The sequence below is a fragment of the Colius striatus genome, chromosome 1, assembly GCF_028858725.1.
Source record: "Colius striatus isolate bColStr4 chromosome 1, bColStr4.1.hap1, whole genome shotgun sequence".
Lineage (NCBI taxonomy): Eukaryota > Metazoa > Chordata > Aves > Coliiformes > Coliidae > Colius > Colius striatus.
The window spans coordinates 60648587-60670777 of NC_084759.1; the positions used below are offsets into that span (position 1 = coordinate 60648587).

A 22191-nucleotide genomic window follows, 5' to 3' on the forward strand; every position below is an offset into this window, starting at 1 on the left:
ACCTGAACCACAGCTTTTTTGAAGCCCAAAATGATGATACTGCTATATTTAGTTCCTTACTTGGAGGGAAAGAACAAACCACTAAAAGATTTCTTCCAGCTTCGATTGAAGGCTACATCAGAATAAAAGTAATGTTACAGGTGATATTAAGGTAGCCAGAAAGTAACATCTTTTTATTTACTATCCTTTCAGAGGATCAGATGCTTGTTTGTATTGCTAGACAATATTGTCAAAAAGTATCTCCTAACCTGGAAGTATGTTCTGATGAATACCAGTTGCACTAATTAGTCCACCTAGTTATTAATCACGGAATAGGACAGAAATTTTCATGCATGTTTTGAAAAAGTAATATATTTTTTTTCTTGATATTTAAGGGGGGGAAAAGCATCCCCAAGACATGCAATTTCTTTTTAATTTGACAGTTTCACTCTGTAGAATTGTTAGATAGTTTGACAGGCTGATCTGAACAATGGAAAAGGTTAAAAAAATGGATGTGAAGGTGAGAATCAGACCTGTGAAGTGCTACCAAAAATAAAATGAAGTAGCAAAACAATGTTCTGTCCCTTTAAGATACCAAAAATAAACCTCAATACTTTCTTCATCTAGATCCTGATACTGCACTCAGCTCTACAGTCACAGGAGTCTGACTGTAGGGAGTTCATTGCCGGATTGAAGCACTGAAGTGTAAAATAGAGACATAAGGCAAGGCTAACATTAATGCAAATCCAAAGCATAGAGAAGACAAAGTTCACACAGCAGCAAGGACAGAATATTGTGAATAAAAAGACCTATAGATTCCAGCACTTTCTTTTCTTCTGTTTATTCGCTGCTCATTTGAATTTTTTTTTTCTCTTTGGTTATGCATGGCTGCCACTAATGAGGTTTGTCACTATTCCAACAACAAATATCTCTGAAGGTACTTGTGTGTGGTGTTTGAATGGGAAAAGCAGGTGAGTGAACAAGGAAGTAAATGGAAGATCACATTAGTAACCATAGCAGCCAACAGCATTTCATCCCAGAAGGAGCTTCCTCTGGTGGAGGCTGGGCTTCCTTGTAATGAGTTTAATAACACTGTTTCATAGTAATGGGGCAAGTCTTCCAAATGGCTCACATGATGGCACCTTCTACTGTTTTGTGTCACTAGTAAGACTTTTCTGAATGCCATGCTTTGCCTGATACAAAGGGTTAGTTTGCAGCAACCAGGGACTGGATCTCTCGCAAAGATGTATGTGCTAATGATCAAAATTTCTCTGTGATTCATTAAGTTACATATACTTAGGTAATGCAGATGGACAAATCTTGTTTATAATTGCAAAGAGCTGCCTGAACAGGCAGAAGACTGCAGCCAAATTATTTTTACCTAGGTGCATTTATTTGATTGTTGTCAGATACTTAGAAGCCAAACTCTGTTCTTTTAGAGGAGTTGGTTAAGAAGCTATAGAACAAAGGTGACCTTTGTTAGGAAGGATGTGGGAATTACATTTTGTCATAATGACAGTGCATTTAGCTTTGGAGTATAACAGAGCTCATGCATTATTGCCAGAAGTTAGAGAGGTCAAAGAGTCGGAGACATGTCTCATTTCCACATGTACTTTCTGGAAAAAAAGAGATGTAGACATAGAAGACAAGCAAAAATGATCTTCAGTCTCTAGTGCTTAATCCTCTGTCCTTTGGGCCACTCTACTTCTAATCATCCACTATGAAAATGATCATCACAGCAGTTTGATGATGGATATTTTACTTGTTTTGGCTTCACATTTTGGCTTTGCCCTCAATTTATTAACTGTCCTGGGTAGGTAAGTCCTCAGAGCAGCACAATAAACATTAATTACTTCCTTCTTCAAACGAAGTCCATCTATCACAAACAGGAGGCAGTGAAATGTTATTAAAATAAAACAAAGACTTCAAAATTAGTGTTGCTATCTCTTTGCACAAACAACATTCAGAACGATCTGAGAAAACAGTATTTGCAATAGATCAAAGCACAAACATCTAATCCACGGAGGGAATAATTTCCCTTGTTAATACAAATTGACTAGCTTAAATATGTGGTATAGACACAAGAAAGAGAAGAAGTTTTTCTTTTGATTAGCTTTTAAAAAATACAATAGAGGGAGCAACACAATTTAAAAGCGATATATTTGTAGGGGAAAAGCCAGGAACACTGCAGGAGAAGCAATTTCACTCAAAGCATGCACTGCTTTCTCAAGCAGATGAGTTGCATACAATTAATGACTCTTCAATCTCTGTCCTTTCCTGCTCCATATATGCTGTTTGCATATATGCCTACGTCAACTCTTACCACTTAACAGTTTTTTCAATAAGCATTTAGTCACTTTGGCCAGAAGTACAAGAGATACATAGTCACCAATGTAACAGGAAGAGTGAACCTAAACAGAGGCTAAACATCTTAAAATCTAGAACTCTAGTGCCTCTGATGTGCAACATATTATCAATGTATATTGTATCACCGTTGTGCCTGTGATCACCTTGAAATCCTGCCTTGCCACTTTCCAAAGCTGAGGTGGACTAAACCGCAGACTACCACTGCCTCAAGGAGAGAATTCATCATGAAGTGAGCTGCTGCCCTTGAATCAGTCTCTCAACATTTTCACTGTGATTACAAAAGAGGGTAACTCAGTAAGGATTGCAGAGTAGCAGAAAAAACAGCTGTACATGAGAAGAGTAAGTCTTTTGCACACTAACATACTCACCTTGATGTCTAATGCTACTTGAACAATGAGCAGAACATTTCAAGCAGAGCTGTACTGATATAGAATCATAGAATCGTATAGTAAAAAAAGCATAAAGGATATGAGATTCCGTGGTAAATAGATATAGAACATTTGATAAATCAGCTGGGCAGGGAGGAATAGGCTGAGGCCAGTGATGGATCAGAAGGAATCATTCCACAAGAGAGATATTCCTATCCGCATGACAGACAGCAATATTTCTGTACTACATTTGCTTGATTATTTCAAAATTGAAACAATTCTATGAATAGGAATAGGTAAGGAGAGCATACAGGTAATACTAGGAATTTATTTTCAAAATGAGAAATGAGGAGAAAAATAGTGTGAAGGTATATTCAAAGACAATTCATTTAATAAATTGCTTAAAAGTGAAATACTACATAATAGGCAGAACAGATCCATGACCAATATGATCAAGGTTACATTTTTGGCTTCACTGTTAAGTCACAGTCTGACCTTTAGCAAGCCAGTTCAGATGAGATCCAATAAAGGACTCAGGCACCTTAAGCCTGACTTTGGCAGATTTGAGGCACCTAAATCTAAAACTATGACCTAAACACCTTGCTCCATTGCTTACTAACCCTGCAGGAGCGTGTCACTCCAAAAAGGCATATATATCTGCTGTTTGGTTCTCTCCCTGCACAAACACCTCTCATTCGGCAAGGGTGGGCTATCAGCGCTCTTTCCTGAGCTGCACATTTTAGTTTCCTTTTTGTGGAAATTTGGGTACAAAGGACAGCTAAAGCAGGCTGGGATTTCACCTCCATATGGGCCCAGAACCCAGATCTGCTCCTTTTCTCTGTTTTTCTCAGCAGCATCATGCCACAGTTTTAAAGGGAAAGGTGGAAAAATGGCTCACCTTAGTTTAGGCAGTAGCCAGGAAATGGTAAACATATACCAAATCATGTGTGATCCTTTCCCCTACCCCTGACTGAATGCCAATGAGAACAGGAGCCATGGTTCCCTTTTCACCTAAGAGAACATAGCCAATCTTTGTACCCGCCTGGGATCTACAACCATGAATGGGCTCCAGGCTCTGGCTCTGAGGAAAATGTTTTTTGCAGCCTTGTCTTGGTTACCTAAGCTGAAGAGAAAGTAAGTAGCTCAGAAATATCCCCATGATGATCATGCTCAGCACTGAGCTGTTGTTAACTGTTACTCACTCATTGGGTGAATATCCATCCCATCGAAACCCTCTATATGGTGCACCAAGTAGCACCTCTGGGCACCACACACCATTAGGTTCCTCCATGGAAACTGTACAGATATAGCAGCTTAAAACCTGTGGGAGTAATTACCTGCTTCTACAAAGAAATGACAATTACATTGAAAATATACTATGGTATTCGGATGAAAGAAAGTGCTAAAAGTATTAAAAGAAATAAAATTTTTAAAAATAATTTTCTGCGTATTTTGAAAATCTGCTCTTATTCAAATTCCAGGTAAGAAGTAACGTCATTAAAGGCACTGCATTGATTAAATGTGCAGTCTGAGTAAAAGTGGAATAACTCCTAAAAAGATTTTAAAATATTAATATTCCATAGACTGTTTGGAAATTGAATGGTTAGACAGGGAAGTATCCAAAAAGCAAACAAACAATTTCCTGTTCCAGCCTTGCAGCTTGTGTATTTTGACATTACTACTTTATGTCCATGAGTTAGAACTACAGAATCATAGAATGGTAGGGGTTGGAAGGGACCTTTAGAGATCATCTAGTCCAACCCCCTTGCAGAAGCAGGGTCACCTAGATCAGGTCACATAGGAACATGTCCAGGCGTGTCTTGAAGACCTCCAAGGAAGGAGACTCCACAACCCCTCTGGGCAGCCTGTGCCAGGGCTCCCTCACCTCAACAGTGAAATAGTTTTTTCTTATGTTTAAGTGGAACTTTTTGTGTTCCAGCTTCATCCCATTACCCCTTGTCCTGTTGCTAGCTGCAATAGAAAAAAGGGATGTCCCAACCTCCTGACACCCACCATTTAGATATTTGTAAATGTTAATAAGATCTCCCCTAAGTCTCCTCTTCTCCAGACTAAACAGCCCCAGTTCCTGCAGCCTTTCCTCATATGAAAGACGTTCCATCCCCCTGAGTTTTGTTAACTCATGTAGAATTGCTCAGAGAAAAATTCCTGTCATTTCACAGCTCTTTTTTTTTCCTCTTTCAGTTTCAGTGATAATTTCTCTGAAACAAACTATAACCCCATGTTACAGAAGTGTTAGGTCTGTAAATAGGAGCATGAAAATGGGACGGTGCTGAAAAAAGAATATAAATTATTAGCAGTAACTAAGATAAGAAAATTGTGTTTCAGACCAACATCACTTTAGCACTTGAATAGCAACATTAGCTTGACCACACTGCACTTACTGTGCATTACATTATAAATTTTGCAGTCTAACCACTAATAAAAAATGCTGAACATATATAATGTACCTAAATTAAAGGTGACCTGTACAGAATTGGTCATATGTCCTGTCTCTTAGTATTTATGTGATCATCTCAAATAGTGCAATCTCCATTTTTTCCCCTGCATATATTAGTTGTATTAGAAATTCAAGTACTCTTTGGGTTCTGTGGTGTCCAGAGAACTACTGAATTGTGACAAGAACCAAAGGAATAAAAATTGTCTAGTTTTGCTAGATGATACAGAACGGCTTAGGTGATTACTGCTAAAGAAGAGAATGGATTTTCATAATTATAAAATGCTTTTGATTTTGTAAAAATAAACTTTTTGAGTAAAGTGCTGAAATTTATGAAATTAGCAAGTTCAAATTAATTTTGTAGAAAGTATTTTGCTTAGAGTCTCAATATTAAACTAAGGTGTGCTGAGCAAGTCACATTACCAGAGGCTACCTACAAGATTCTTGCAAAATTGAGTCCTTTTTTACGAACGGCATGAAAACACAACAATCAAGAAAAACGACAGTGTTATCTTTAACAAAAAAAAACCATGGAATAAAGACCCTCTTCTACTTCTGTCCACAGTTTTGCCACCTTCTGTGCATGCCCTCACCTGCAAGTAGTCACGTGTACTGTTTGCAGGGCTGTGATGTTTGGGTTTCAGTCACTAAGGAGAGATTTAACTGTGTCTGCTGCACTTTACAAACTTCCATCGGTTCTGCGCTCGGGCATCACACCCTGCGCCCCACTGCCTTCGCGTACCGAAACCGCTGCCCTTCCTCGCCCCGGCCGCGACGGAAAGGAACGGGTGCAGGGCTACGCGAAGGATATTTTGCCTTTCACTTGGGTTAGACTTGCCGTGAGGTGCCGGTCTCAGCTATTTATACCTATTTGCCGTCTAACAAGAGGCACCTCGTACTCCGGCGAGCCGCCACAGCACTGCGAGCGTTCTCTTCCTCCGGGCACGGACGGGAGAGAGACCCTCAGAGCAGCCCTGAGCAGAGCTTCCCAGAAAGGGCCAGGCAGCCGCTCCCTGTCTCTCTCCACCTCCTCGCCTTCCCCTCACAAGTGGTGCCCGCCTCGCTTCTTCCATCGCAACAGGCGGCGGGGCCGGAAGCGCCCGGGCCAGGGGAACTCGAGAAGGAAAGGAGCTTTTTTACACGCTCCTCTAAGCAGGCTTTACAGCTGCTAATCCGCCGACCGGCCAGCCGCCGGCGCGAGCAGCCGCAGCCCGGGCAGCGCTCGCGAGGGGGAGGCCCCACGCACCGTTGCCGGAGCCCCGCACGGCGCCGCGTGCAGAAAACGAGCGGGGAAAGGGAGGAAAGGGGGCGCCGTCGCGCGCATGCCCGCCCGCGCACTCGCCCGCCCCGCGTGACGTGCGCTGCCGGGGCCGCCCGGCGAGATCAAAGCGGGAGCGGCGCGAGCCGGGGCTGGTACCAGGCGGGTTCGTGCCCGTGAGGGGCCGCGGCGCGACGAAGGGGAACGAAACGCAGGGGGGCGGGCTCCTTTCCGCCCCGCCCGCTGGATAAACCCCTGGGCGGCCCGCACGGGGCGGGGAGAGCGGTGTGGAGGGCGGGCGCCGGGCTATCCCTGCGCGGGAGCCGGCCAAGTCGGCAGCGGTTGGCGGCGGCTCTTTTCTCCGTCTTCTCTCCGCGAAGGTGTTGTGTCGGCGGCGGGAGACATGAGGGGCCGCGGGGCGCCGCGCCGCAGCGGCGGTGGCGAGCACATGGTATAGCCGGGGACGGCGGCAAGTGCCTGGCTGAGGTAACAGCGGTCTGGCAGTGCGAGCGCGGCGCCCTGCATGTGGAAAGTGAGGCGAGCTAGGGAGCCCGGCGGCACCGGCGAGCACCCGGCGGCGCAGTCTTGAGTGCCCGGGCAGCGACGGCCGCCCGCCCGCCATGGATTGCAGCCTTCTCCGGACCCTCGTGAGCCGATACGTGAGTACCGTTGGCCCGTGCGGTCCCCGGCTCCCTTTCGACCGCGCCACAGCCCCAGCAGCGGCGTGGCCAGGGAGCTCTCCCCGGGGCTTCCCCTCAGTGCGCAGCCCACACTGCCCGCGAACGGGAGAGCCCCTGCCGCCCGGTGAGGCGGAGGGGAAGCGGCGAGGCTGCCCGCAGTGGGGAGTCGTGCGAGGCTCCGCGGAGTAGCCGCGGGCTTGCAGAAAGGGCTCGGAAGAAGTCGGTCGGTCCCATGACTCGCGCGGAGGCCGGGGCAGCCTGCGGGGCCGCTGCGCGTGATTTTCTCGGTAAACGGCAGATACAGCGGTTGTTAATGGGTTCCCTGTAGCTCTCTCCGAGGGCTCCCGGCTGCGAGGCCGTCCTTGGCTAAACCAGAACGGGTTGACCTAGGTTCAAAACAGTGTAATTTACAGCGTCTTGAGATAACGTAGTTATCAGGGCAGATAAAACCTCTAGTTTTGTTTTGATTTTCTTTTTCTTTCTCCTTGTTATATTGTTTCAGTCAAGCTGAGTTTTCAAATTCGATTCAAATACACGAACAAATGGCCGGAATAGTCCAAACTTTTTTGTAGGTGTGCATGAGAATAATCAAACACGCTGAACTTGCTGTACTTTGGGGAAAGAGAGTTGCTTTTGCTAGTCAGTCAGCACATTTTCCCCCACCCATACCTTCTGAAAGAGCAAATCAGTAGTGCGTTAGGGTGGATCCAGGTAGAAACGGAGGTGCATTAGTGACTAAGAGTCAGGTTTCACTGAACCCCTAACAAATGTTCAGGAGGATGGTTTTAGTAAATTGGCGGAATGCCATTGAGGGCTTGTACAAAACAAGGACTGGAAACTAGCAGTAGCAGGAAAGTGCAAATTTCTGCCTTTAGATGTACAAGAAACTTTTAAAAAATGAGGAGAGAGAACTAGAATTTCCATGCAGAAACTACTGTGAGGAAACATTCATGCTCTGACCAAGCAAAAGTAAATGCATTTAGGTTTCTGTGTGTCAAGAGCCATCACAGAATCTTAAGGGTTGTAAAGGACCATGAAAGACCATCTAGTCCACCCCCCCACCAGAGCAGGACCACCTAGAGTGTGTCTGTCCACATAATACAGACAGCAGCCTTTCTTCTTGAAGTATGAATGAAGAAAAATAGCAGAGGTTTAAAACAACTGTGGATTTTTTTTTTTTCTGTTTACAGTAGGATAGTTGTGTTGTATGAGGAGAGACTGGAGAAAGCTGCTTTCAGTACTCTATGTTTATGTGAACCTTAGAAAGTGACCCTGAGGGAAGGACAAGTATACTCAAAATATATTGAGATACAAGAGAAACAGGAGTCTCTGTGGATATGCAGAGCTCAGGTGAACTGTGCTGACATCTATTTGAAAGGAGGCAGGATTAGTTTGGGTGTTGTGGTCTGTCAGTGCTAATCTAACTGTTGGATTTAGTTTAAGGGGTGTTTTTTGTGTGCATGCTCAATTCTGGAGCCTATACAAATAGTACATTCATTGTGCATAGAGCATACTGTGGTTTCCTGATCTCTTCTACGTAACATTCTTGATAACCTCTCTTTCAAAGTAGGATTAAGCGTCACATGTGAAAGAAAGAGGCTTGAGAATAGCTACAGTAGTTATTTTAAAATATGAAGATGTACATGAGAGACCTTGAAAATAAAGCACTTGAGCTTTTAAGTTGTGGACTGTCATCACCCTCCTGCACTGCTGATGAGAGTAATTCAGTCTAAAAGCTAAATGAAACATTATTTTATCCCATGTGAGGAAGTGTTCCTATTTCCTACGTCGTGCTACTTTCTGTAATGTATGTGTGCCAATAGGCTATGTCTTAGATAATTGCCTGATTGTTCCAGGCTGCTTTGTATATTTTTCACCTGTTGCTTTTGCATTCATTCAGCTTCTTAGTTTTGAATCCTTTCTTCCAAGGAGAGATAATTTGGAAAAAAACCAAACAAAACACTGTAGTAAATTTCTGTTCATTACTGTAAGGCCGCTAAGATCTGCCAAGCTGATGCATATGTATGTTGTATGTTTTCTTTTTGTTTTTTTATCTCCATAGTTTAACTATTTTTGTACAGCTACAGCAATGAAAATGAAAATTAATAGTTTGAATGCTGGGCCTGACATTGCTGTACATGTGTAGCAGATGTATACGTCAGCAGTATCACTCCACAGCACTTCACCCAAGCTCTGTACACACCAGTAATGCCTTACAAGTGTAGATGTACTTTCCAAGCTGCTTACTAATCAGGGAGACAAGGCAGTGTTGCTTAATTAGGAGAGTTGGATAGGTATATTTAATGCTTATTCCAAGGTGGGCCTATACAACCTTGGGCTTAATCTATACAAAAACTATTCAATGATCAAGGTCCTAGAATCAAGAATTTTTGTTCTGCAAGTTGTGGACTTGTTCAGCTGCAGGTTATTCCCAGAGTAGTCTGGTGGCTGGATTATCCTGAGAACCCTAGCTGATGCAGTCTGGAGTTGTCCTTGTGGTAGCTAGGAGCTCTTACCAGTGGTATGGTATCATCTTGGGATAACAGTTGCTCTGTGGTGTACTAATGGAGGCGTCAAACAGGATACTTTCTAAGAGTTCTGTATATTTTTTTTTTTTCTTTCCTCATGCTATATGTTGTAGGACATAAAGGCAAAAATTCATAGTTGCGATCTTGTCTTGATTGTGAAGGTCCCCTTCCCCTTCATCTTACTGTTGCAGCAATGCAAAACATGGCCTATCTCCAAGGCCCCATGGAAGCATATCAATGACTGAGTGCTGTCCATTTAAGTGGAAGCCAGTCTCCTGGGTAGCATCTTCAAATACTTGTGTACTGTTCTATCTGCATCAAGTGTCATCTTTGTACCTTCCAGGCATTGGAACAGTTTAGTGAAGTAGGTTGAATAAGATACGTGTTCAGCATGCTAGTCATACTGTAGTTCGTACCCCTGCACTGAGATTGTACAGCCTCTTAGAAGGACAGAGGCAGCGGTGTCTATCTCATGTTAGATTTCGAGATTGACATTTTGTTGTTTCACCTCTTTATATCCATCTTGCAAATTTTTTTGAGTTTTTTTTGTTTTCCCTTCAGCTCTTATTTCCCCTTACCATTACATAAACAATTTATAGGACTGTTGGGGAAGAATAACTTTATATTTTGAAAGTGTTTGTTTCACTGCAGTGCAACTGACATGAAGTTCAATGTATTTTTCTAAATGCTTTGTGATCCTTAGAGCTGAAATACAGCAATATAATTTTTCTTAATTGTGTCTAATGAGATTATTCTCTATATTTTACTGCTTCAAACTGTGTGAGCTATAGTAGAGGCACCTTCAAATAATGGAATACAGACATCTTTATGTCCAGCTTTTCCACTATGTGGAACCACAGAATCTGAGTAAGTCTTCTACAATAAGAAAAATAAGGTGAATTTTGACAGCTGTATTGTTTAATTTACTTTCCCAAATGACAGCTACGTGAGGGTTATATGAAAATTGCCTTGGGGGGTACACTGTCACACACTCTATAAAAATATTATGTCTTTCTCTGGATATTACTTTTGCATCAGATGACATGCTTCTCTGTTTTCTCCTTGGATTGTTTGTGCATTCCCCAGGGGATGTGTGCTACCCCTGGGAGGGTGGCCTCACAGCGCACAGCGTGAGAATACTAGATTAGTGTGTACTGTCCTGTGTTAGGCAGAGCCTGCTGTGTCCTCAGTAATGAGGAACTTGTTAGCTTAATATTATGCAATATACTATTTAGGGGGAAAAAAACCCAAACATCCAAGCATACAATTATGAAACCATGTCCATAGTGAGTTTTTCTGTTTTATAGTTAGATTATGTGGGATGCTGTGTGGCTATCAAGTGATGTAGTCTGCCCATATAGCTGCAGTTGCATTAGTTTTCTCTGGTAACTTCTTGCTGATCTGGAGATTTCTAAAGTTCTTCCTCTTTGTGGTCAAGAGATAGTAAATCTTGATGACATCTTTCATAAAATGAATGTGTACTTTCCTTACACAAAATACACATGCACATGTTTTTTTATTTAAAATAGCTGTTTGTAGCTGAATGTGGATGTTCCTGAATATTGCGGATTTCAATATATCCGGGCAACAGGGAAAAATGACACTTTTTAGTATATACTTGTTTGGACACTAAATGGTTGCTAAAACTCTTGCAGCCTATGGTAACAGTCTGTTCTGTATTTGTAAGACAGCTGATCCTCATCAGTAAAATGCTCCTGCCCAGGTTGACAGCTTTGGGTTGTACAATAAATACTACTAGGTCAGAAGTCTGTACTACTGAACAATTTTGCCTGTATTATGTACTATATATAGAGATCCTGCTACTTTATTACTTCTCCTCTTTCAGGTTCTCCTATTACATCAGAATGACAAATCTGGATGTTAAGTATTCATTGCCCGTGTAAATATCTCTAAATGTGGATAGCAGCTGATAAGATTTGCTTCCAGAAGGACCAGTAATTCACTACAGCTCTTGCTTCTGGAAGGCTGCTGGTCTGTTAGTTCCGCAGGTATTTGTGAAAAATCCTTTTTTAGGAATTTGGAAGAAGTGAATTTACAAATGGATACTTTATTTTTCACTTTTGTAGAAGTAGGTCAACTTTAATCATAGTTTGAGAAGATAATTGACTAGCCTAACCAGAAGGTTATGTTAGGGAGTTTTAAGATGTTCACTACTAAATTTCATGGCAACCTGTGGCTTTTATTCATTGGTTTAGACAACTTTGTATTTTTGGTCAGTATAATTCCAAACCTGTTTTCTAATTAGATTTCCTAAGTATTTTACTTGTGTATTTATTCTTAGTAGACATAAATGGATATTGAGCTTAAGGGTTTTTTTTGCGTTTATTGAACTGTGATACAGAAAAGATTTGTAACAGCCTTGACCTGAAAGTCAGTGAAATTGTAAGCCTTGGTTGGTGCTTTGCAATTGTATGTGTCTAAAGGGACTGTCTATTTGTCAAGCATTTCAGATGACCTTCAGTTTTTAATTTAAGTGTAGTTAATACATTTGAGGGTACCCTAGCATTTCAGTTCTTGCTTTCTTTCGCATAGTTGGTAAGCTTCTGTACCCTTGCAAACCAATATCAAACTAGTGCTGTCTAGATGTTTCTTAGGGTGCCTGTTAACATAAACTCTGTTTTCCTAGCTTTCACTTAAGACAAAAGGTTTGTGGTGTTTTGGATTTTTTGTAATTTTTTTTTTTTGTTTTAAATTCCAAGTATATGTTAAAGTGCTTTAAATGTCATGGAAATATATTTATATAGGACTCTGTCTGCAAACTATCCTGATTGTACAAAAGATGCTCCGAGTGGGAGCTATGGATGTATTTACAGATCAGCAATTAGTAGATTGCATTTCTTAAGTGCTTGTTTCTCTCCCTGGTTTGTAATGCACATTTGTTATCTATTGTGCAAGTCAGTGGTGTCACAATGTTTTCTTGAAACTCAAGATGCTTCCTCATCACGTATCTCACATATTGGCATTGGGTACCAGTTTTTCCTGGGGTGGAAAATGCATCAGTGTGCATCTAACAGCAGCATGAGTTAAAACAGAATTCCTATTTCCCCAAGCATTGTTGCTTTATTACTATCTTAATTCCTTTTTTCTGGGGGAGAGGTGGGGTGGAAGAGTCTGTATGGAGTGTTACCTGCATACTTTTCAGCTTGTCATTTAAAATAGGCAAATTTTGAAAGCTTTACTTCAGAAGTTAGTTCTGCTGAACATTGAGTATGACTAACAGGATTGGCGCTTCTGGAAAGGTACCTACCACTTGCGTACTAGTAGTGACTCTTGTTGTGTTAATTCTGGTTTTGTAGTGTGCTCCTAAGGTGTTTCAGTATAATCTAAGGCTCAGAGAAACTCCAGAGACTCTCCTTTCCCCCAACAGTTACTTATTGCTGAGGGGTAATAAACATGGAGAATTGCATAGGCTTTGTTTTTTTTTTTTCCCCCCCTCTACCCCATCAATTAGTTAATTTACACAAGAAAAATATTATTTCCCATTTGAGAATAAACAAATGAAAAGAGGACATTGTGTATGTAAACCAGCTTACCTACCGGAAGCCCGAGTACATGTTAAGAGTTGGTTGCTATTGACTACAAAATATTGCTCATCTGAACTCATCAGATGCTCTCTGATAGCAGTAAACATTGCTTTGGGATCATCTAAATTGTAGAAGTATTTCAGTGACTTAAAATAGCTCGAGAACTTTTAACCCTGCCATTTTTAGCATAAAAAAATACTTGTCTGTTCAGAGATGAGAACTGCATAGCTGCTTTTGTCTTTTGATAGCATACTTTTAAAAAAATTTTTAATGTAGTTCCGCTTTTGTGCCTTTTCTAAAGCACCCCAGAGTATCAATTCTGAAAGCAGGAAGCCTTTTCAGAATCATCTCTGGGAATGGAAGTAGGCAAGATACAATGTAGCACAGTTAGAGCTTAACATCTCTGATCACTGTTTCTCATTTATTCTTTGCCTCTGTCATAAAATAGTAATTCAAACAAGAAAAGTGCTGAGGTGAGGTGCAATTTTCTAATGAGTCTGCTTTTTAAACCCCAGACACTTAGAAAACAGTAACTGGGCTGACAAATGTTCTACAAGGATCATAGCTCTCTGCTGTTTATGCCATCGAGATGGGGATAATAAGCTTATTTAACCTCACTAGCTTTAAATCTGACTAGAAAATAGTTGTGTTTTTTGAGGAGCTGTAACCTCCTTGATGGCAAGATACTTCCTCTGTCATATGCAGATGTGGCAGGGAGAGCAAACCAAGAGAAAACAGTGCTGCAGAAAAGACTGAGCAGATGTTTTAGCACCTGTTATGCAACTGGATTCAACTTCACTGTTTGGATGGGGTTTTTTTGAGCAAAATAGCCTGCCCCTCCTCATCTAAGTCTTTTAGTCAGATTACATTTTCCCAGAATAATGCTGTTTATTCTACTGGTTTCCCATTACACAAGATAATGTATTATTTCTATTTGTATAATTGTCAAGGGACATTTCAGTTGAAGTTTATCCTGAGCTATGAGGCAGAATGACACTAGAATACTATTATCTTCTCTACTGTAATTGCCATGGCAACAGCTGCAGGTAGACAAGGCAAACTAGGATTCTTTTTCTATATCATACAAACAGCAGTTGAGTTTTTTTGTTTCCTCTCAGTCAAACCTCTGAGAAACACAGACATGCTCTGAGTCATCATGAGAAGTATTTTGCTTATTTTTTTTTCCAATTTAATTTGAATTGTGTTGAATGTTGAGTATTTCTGATACTTTATTAAAAATATACTATCTAGGAAGAAACTGTCAGCCTAGCCCAGATTGCCCTAGGAGACTGATGAGATGAGCCAGTGGCTCAGGAGTTTGTTTGGAACATAGAATGGTAGGTGTTGGAAGGGACCTTTAGAGATCATCTAGTCCAACTCACCTGCTAAAGCAGGTCGACCTAGATCAGGTTGCATAGAAAGGTGTCCAGGTGGGTTTTGAAAACCTCCAGAGAATGAGACACCACACCCTCCCTGGGCAGCCTGTGCCAGGGCTACCTCACAGTGAAATAGTTTTTCCTTATGTTTAAGTGGAACTTTGTGTTCCAGCTTCTTTCCATTACCCCTTCTCCTGTCACCGGATGCAACAGAAAAAAGGGATGTCCCAGCCTCCCGATATCTACTATTTAGATACTTGTAAATATTGTTGAGATCCCCCCTCAGTCTCTTCTTCTCTAGACTAAACAGCCCCAGTTCCTGCAGCCTTTCCTCATAACAAAGATGCTTCAGTTCCCTGATCATGTTGCTGGCCCTGCGATGGACTCTCTCCAGAAGTTCTCTGTCCTTCTTGAGCTGGGGAGCATGGAACTGGACATAGGACTCCAGATGAGGCCTCACCAGGGCAGAGTAGAGGGGGAGCAGAACCTCTCTCGACCAGCTGGCAACGCTCTTTGATGCATCCCAGGATGCCATTGGCCTTCTTGGCCATGAAGGCACATTGCTGGCTTGTCATCCCAGAAGACCACAGGCTGATAAGGCATGTAAATATCTTTCTGAATCTGTATCTTAATTTCTTTGTGCACTCATCTGTCCTTAGGACAGGGATGAGATTTACATAGCTCTTCCATAGAGAGAAGTTGTAAGGGTAGTTTAATGCTTTCAGATAAAAAAATGACTATCACAGGAAGAAAACTGGATGGAGACTAAGTCTTTAATGACTGTCTTAAGGTTGTTATTATTCTTATTACTGAAGTGTTCTACACTGCTTCTCCTTCTACTAATTCCTATTTTAGCCATTATTCCTCTATTACATACATGCATATGCATTCATGTGCAGATATATGCACTTGTACTTCCTGAAATTGTATGCAATTCACTTCGCAATGTCAAGAAATAAGATTTACCGGGGATCCAGGTGAGTATTAGTTGTTTTATTTTTAAATTTTTTTATGTTTTATTTTTCCAAAAAAAAGCTGAGGTTGGGGAAATGGGCTTTATACTAGCTCTTCTCTGTGGTTACTGAGGTATACTGTGAAGCTGTTCTGGGATGCTTGTTCTTACTTGTGTTATCATGGTAGTTCAAGCCTGAAAACTTAAAAGTTTTGAGATTTCATAGGGACACTTTTTTTCTGCTTTTCCCTGTAGACTAATTTCCTTTTTTAAATAGGAAACTAGTTACTTTGTTTCCTTCATTTGTCATTAAACCCATCTGGGGTGGGAGGGGTATAGTGTTTCTTTTTCCTGGTGGCACTGACTAATCGCTTTGCTTCAGTCAAAAGAGGATTTCCTCTAACCTATTTTAAATAGAGGATTAAGGACAATTAGGCTCTTCCTCTCCACTGAGATAGGATGTTGTGAAAAACTCTGAAAAGCACATCTCCTGATGTGCCAGTTAAGTTTTGCAAAATTAATGTTAATCAAAATAGTTCTGTGCAGTAGCAAAGAAGAAACTTTGTGAGTGAAGTACTTGGTTGGAGAGAATTGTGTAGATGAACTGGGGAGAGGGAAGGAAGTGAATAGAAAAAAAAACCTGTTTAGCCAGTAGTTTGTTGTATCTAACACTTTTTACATTTTGAAGTAGACATGTAGATGAACTGAAATGGATTTCTTGTTTCTGAGTTCTTGTTATGTGAACTTGGAGTTCATATAGACCCTCATATTTTTTCAAAGTACTATTAACTAGTTGTTTGCACAAGTGATGATAATGAAATACAAATACCAGTGTCCATTATCTGTGCTTCTATAACTATTTTATGCCACTTACAATGAATATGTAGCCTCTCTTGAGGTGGATCAAAACCAGCAGTGGCATTTGATAGCTAATGTTAAACTGCGATACTTGTCAGGAGGTCATGAAATAAACCCATAAAAATATTGCTGTTATTGGAACAAATATGATGTGCATAAGACAGTACAGTGATTGATGTGAGGGGGAAAAATGGTTGTATTTTGGAGATGGCTTATCTAACAAGTCTCTTGTATGACTGGCTTCCATGAAGTGTGGATAGTACACTGTGAAGCTACAAAGATAACCGAATTACCTTCCTTTCTCAGAAAAACTGCTCTTGCAATCTTAAGTTTATTACTAGCAGTTGTGGCTAAGTTACTGACAATCATAGTTTGTTGTGGTTTTTTAGTTTTGTTTCCTGCAGAACACTAGAGAGTTTAATCTTACTTTTGGATGATACTACATCTGAAGAAGAGTGGCCCAGAAAAATAATGAACACTGTTTATTTCATTTTACTTGTGATATTACTTGGAATCAAATAAATTGTCATTTTTCAGACTGGTATAAACGTTTCCTGAATGAGTGATATGTTTGAATCTGATGTCACAAAGCTGACTTCAAGGAGAGCTGAGGACTGGCTGATTCACCGGAAGGCTGTGCTGCCATTCAATGGGATCTTGACTGGCTTGAGAGTTGGGCAGAGAGGAACCTCATGAGGTTCAACAAGGACAAGTGCAGAGTCCTGCACCTGGGGAGGAAAAACCCCATGCACCAGTACAGGCTGGGGATTGACCTGCTGGAGAGCAGCTCTGCAGAGAGAGACCTGGGAGTCCTGATTGATAATAAACTGAACATGAGCCAGCAATGTGCCCTCGTGGCCAAGAAGGCCAATGGCATCCTGGGATGCATCAAGAAGAGTGTGGCCAGCAGATCGAGGGAGGTTCTTCTCCCCCTCTCCTCTGCCCTGGTGAGGCCTCGTCTGGAGTCCCATGTCCAGTTCTGGGCTCCTCAGCTCAAGAGGGACAGAGAACTTCCTGGAGAGAGTCTACTGCAGGGCCACCAAGATGATCAGGGCACTGGAGCATCTTCCTTATGAGAAAAGGCTGCAGGAACTGGGGCTGTTTAGTCTAGAAAATAGAAGACTGAGGGGGAATCTTATTAATACTTACAAGTACGTAAATGATGGGTGTCGGGAGTTTGGGACATCAGTTTTTTTCCTGTTGTATCTAGCAACAGGACTAGGGGTAATGTGATGAAGCTAGAACACAATAATTTCCATTTAAATACAAGAAACTATTTTACTGTGAGGGAGCAGTGGAACAGGCTGTTCAGACTCCCCTTCCTTGGAAGTCAAGACCCACCTGGACATGTTCCTATGTGACCTGATGCAGGTAGACCTGCTTTAGCAGGGGGGTTGGACTAGATGATCTCTAAAGGTCCCTTTCAACCCTACCGTTCTATGATTCTATGAATGTGGTCTTCAGTTAAAATGCATCTGGTGTCTTCGCCTTTGGCTTTGGTTTGACACTATGCCTTTGCATGCCTTCTATCTTCAGATGTAGCTTTTAGGCTGTCATGACTTCAGCTGTGTAGAGGGGCCTAGTATCACAGAATTGCAAACTGTGATTCTGTACGGTATCAAACTGTACTGGTAAATAACAGAAACAGCAAACCAATCACTGGATGCATTTTGAGTAGACTATAAAAATTTGGAGGAAAGATTGTTGTGAAAGTTGATGTCCTATCTATTCAGCTTTTTTTTTTTTTTTTTGAGGAAAAGATATTAGTTAAAACTTAACTGCCATGAAAGCTCTTAAACCAAGCTGCCATTTAATCTTGCTATAAAATATGTCAGGTAGAATAAGACCCTTTCATTATGTGAAGTGTGATATGTATGAGACAGGATACTGCAAAGCCAGGCTGAAAAGTTAACTGACCCGTAACTTTTGTGCTGATGTTAGCAGAAATACATTGTAAATAAGTTCAGGCTGGACATTTGGTTTGGTCAAAAAGACTCCTTACACTGTAAGCAGATTTTCATTGATTAATGTTAATGCTCTTTAGTTTAACACTCAGCATTTTCTCTGTAAACATGGAATGTACTGAAATGCTGTTGTTGTTCACTAGTGTTCTGTGCATGTTATAGTATAGCTGCAACTTCTTTCCAATAAACTTGTGTAGTTTCCTTTTCTTTGTCAGGGGGTTACATTGTGTGATCTAAAGATTAAGTTAAATCTTTCACATTCTAGCCTCCTGACCACCAATATGAACTTGGGAAACTTTAATAAAACTCTTGTGTATGTATAGGCATAAAAAAAAATCACATTTCCCTGGTAACCTCAAGTACTTTAATGTATAAAAACCTATATATAGATTTTAAAATATTTTCCACTCTCATTTTTCAGAACATTCAGTACTTTTCTTCTTTACCTGAAGTAGTAGTCCACTCCTGACTACCATAAACTAAAGGAGTTCTAGGAGTTCTAAAGAAATCCACTGTTTCTTGTTGACTTGAAGGTCTTTGCAGGAATGCCTATCCTCTGTACAACAGATGTATAGCCACATAAATATATGACTGATCTTTAATACCATAGTGGGGAGAAGAGGGGGCAGGTGGGTTAAAGCTGAGGTAAGAATTTTGTTTAATGCCAGTCCTTGAGCACAACTACAAAAATATTTTGTAAGTTTAAAAAAAAACCCAACAAAACCAATCCAAAGCCAAACTCAAAATAACCCACAGGATTATAATAACTTCACCTGTAAATGCTGTATTGTTCATCTCTTAAACAGTGTTATCTGACTGCTTACTATTTACAGCTGTCAAGTGACCAGATGGCCTAATTGATTAGGAGATGCTTGTGTGCCTGTGGAGGGGAGCAGTGAAGGAAAATTATAGAAGCTCTGTCCTCATCCCTGAACTGCATGATCACTTGTGATGGTTTAGCTATGGTTGGATGCCAGGTGCCCACCAAGTGGTAATATCATTCCCCCTTCTAAACTGGACAGGAGAGAGAGAAATATATGAGAACTTTGTGTGTTGAGGTAAGGACAGGGAGATTGCTCTGCAGTTAGTGTCATGGGCAAAACAGACTCAGCTTGGGAAGAAAAAGGCTTGATTTATTAAATGAGCAGTAAGAACAGGGAGATGAGAAATAAAATCACACCTTAAAAACACCCCTCCCTCCTCCAGGACTCTCCTTTCTTCCTCCCCAGCAGCACAGGAGATGGGGGTTGTGGTCAGTTCCTTACAGATGGACTTTGATGCTACTTCTTCTTGGGGCAGGGCCTCCTCACACTTCTCACTGCTACAGTGTGAGGTCCCTCCCACAGGAGGCAGTCCTTCATGAGCTTCTCCAACGTGGGCTACAGTTCCTCATGAACTGCCCCAAAGTGGGTCATCCACCGAGAGAATAGTCCTTCTGGGACAGACTGCTCCTGTGTGGGTCCCCTCATAGGATCAGTGAACTCGCACCCCACAGACTCCTAGGTCCTACCAGGAACTTGCTCCAGGATGGGCTTCCCACAGAGTCCCAGCCTTCTTCAGGCAGTGGGTGGTGGAAAAGCATGTCTGTGTTGCTGCTTCTGGCTGCAGGCATCTGCATCTTGTCATTTCTTCCTTAAACTGATTAAAGGTGTGATCCAGACTTCTCCTCAGCCTCTCATAATATGTAGAAAAGACCAAAGCAGAAATGTTAAGCAGGCTGATGCAGCATCATGTAAGAGCTGTCAGAAGGGACTCTGGCAGCAGACAGAGATTTGCTCTTTTCCCTACTGTTTTGGATAGGCTGTTGGTGTGCTGATAGAGACATCTGCTTTACTTAACTCTTGAGTGGTAAACCATTGGCAATGTGGGTGCGTTCCTAAAAAGTTAACTATTGCTCTGAGCTTGAAGCTGAAATGGGTGAAGTAGTAGTAGCAGGTTTCACTGTGAAGGAGGGTACTGCCAAGTTCTAGACAGTGCTTCTACTTGGGATGCAGTGACATCTCGGAATGATGACTGAGTCAGAGCTGATTTGACAAGTTGCTGACATCCATGGAACAGTGGCTTGTTTTGTGGGTAGCATCTGGCATCAGAAATGGAGTAATTGGGAGAGGAGTGGGAGTTAACACTTTATATAAATGTTGAGAAGCTTTGTGACTTAGGGAATGAGGAGAAATGTCTGAGGGACTACATACTGGAGGGAATGTTACTTAGCCCACCCAACCAATGGGGAAACAACTCAGCTCCTCAAACTAACCCTGTGATATACACTCTCTTGTAGCACTCGTCACATGGCTTGACCTTCCCAAAGTTCTAAGTGCAGTCAAAACATAATGGCTTGAGAAAAAAATAGAACAGCCATTATATGCTTAGCATTTCCTCCCATGTGTATATTAGAACATGATTTATTGAAATAAGAATGCTTATTTCACAGGAATCCTTTAAGATTTTTGAAAGCCTACAGCATCTTTAACCCTTTCACAGGCAATTGTGGGATACTGGTAAAGGAAGATTTCTTTGGTGTAGTGTGAAGGCCACTGTCAAATGCTTAAACATCAAGGTTTTCTCTGTGTGAATGCAAGGTATGCATGATTGCTTTCACTAAGGATATTTGGAGTGAATTTGTTCTGAAAACAATTATTCAAATTTGATATTTCTAAAGCAGGTAACAAAACACGTTTGTTAATGTCAGAGTAGTCTGAAAATACCTCAATCTTTTTAATTACTTCCTTGGAAAGTGGCTAGATGATCTGAAGAGCTCCTTTCTAACCTGCATTCTGATTTTAAAATAAGAACTATTGACTTCTGCTTAATGTTAATTTGAAGGTGAAAATAGTCTCTTGCTTCTTTTGCAGCTGTCTTGGTTTTCATCTCTGAGCAGATGGTAGTAATAAGACAGTCTAGTTTAAAACATGTTCTGTGGATAAAGCTTAAATCTTAAAGTGATAACCTACAGACTCCACAGGTTATTGTTCTGTGCAGTAATCATACCGCATGGTGTGTTTGTTCATTCATGCTTTAAGATTGCCGTGACAGAGGTTCACAACAGCTTCCCTGTGTTCATCTGCTCAGTAAAAACTACTGTACATGGGGCCGAGACTTTAATAGCTGTGGACCTGACCAGTATGAAGTACTTCTCCTATCGTTCCAGTTACAGAAAACTATTGCAGTCAGCTTAGACACATTTATTATCATCGCTCCCTACTGGTTTGAATTGCTCATGTGGCTATTCGGAAACCTCTTCCATTAAAAATGGATTTTTCTTTAACTACTGAGTAATTTGTTAGGCTGACTGATTTGTGTTCCTTAATTCAGGTACTAATGATATTTGGGGAAGCCCTAGCCTTTATGAAAAAGGATGGTAATGAGTAGCTAGGTTGGGAAGGACCTGTGGGTGGGAAACTCTTCTGAAGCCTAGAGACGCCACGTGCATATAAATTTGAAAGCTGCTGGTGTGCAAGTGTCCTGAGAGGCTGGAAGAGAAAAGCTACTAGACTTTAATTAGTAACAAATAGTGTGAAAACACTTGTGCCCTTGAGACTTAAGCTGCCTGGTCTCAGCTTTCATGACAAGGTAGCAGTGTCCCTGTGAAGCACTGGCTGTGGGTGCATGTGCTCTGAGAAGTTATTCTAGAGCTGCATTTAGGTGTTGAAACTAATGTGTATACAGTTTGGGGAATGTGGGAATGGTAGAAAGCAGTCCAGAAGTATCATCAGCTAGCTCTAGATGTCTGTGTAAAGAGATCTACTTAATCGATGCCATTACCATAAAAAGAAGACTGGATCAGGATAATAGGCTGTAAGCTGTTCTTGAAAGACTTCTTACTGGGTTAAGAGGTGACAAGAGTTCTGGAAATATTCTGAG

At 41.4% G+C, this 22191-nt stretch overlaps 1 protein-coding gene across 5 annotated transcripts in view; it reads left to right on the forward strand.

The window, feature by feature from the left end:
• The first annotated feature begins 6744 nt into the window (after nt 1–6744).
• The window catches only part of ATP11A (ATPase phospholipid transporting 11A), a 124471-nt gene continuing 109024 nt past the window's right edge, over nt 6745–22191 (forward strand). For all 5 annotated transcript variants that reach the window (XM_061996859.1, XM_061996868.1, XM_061996875.1 and 2 more), the window contains exon 1: nt 6745–7086. In XM_061996859.1, coding sequence (XP_061852843.1) covers nt 7048–7086 — 39 coding nt within the window. In that variant the 5' untranslated portion in view covers nt 6745–7047. The remainder of the gene's footprint in view (nt 7087–22191) is intronic.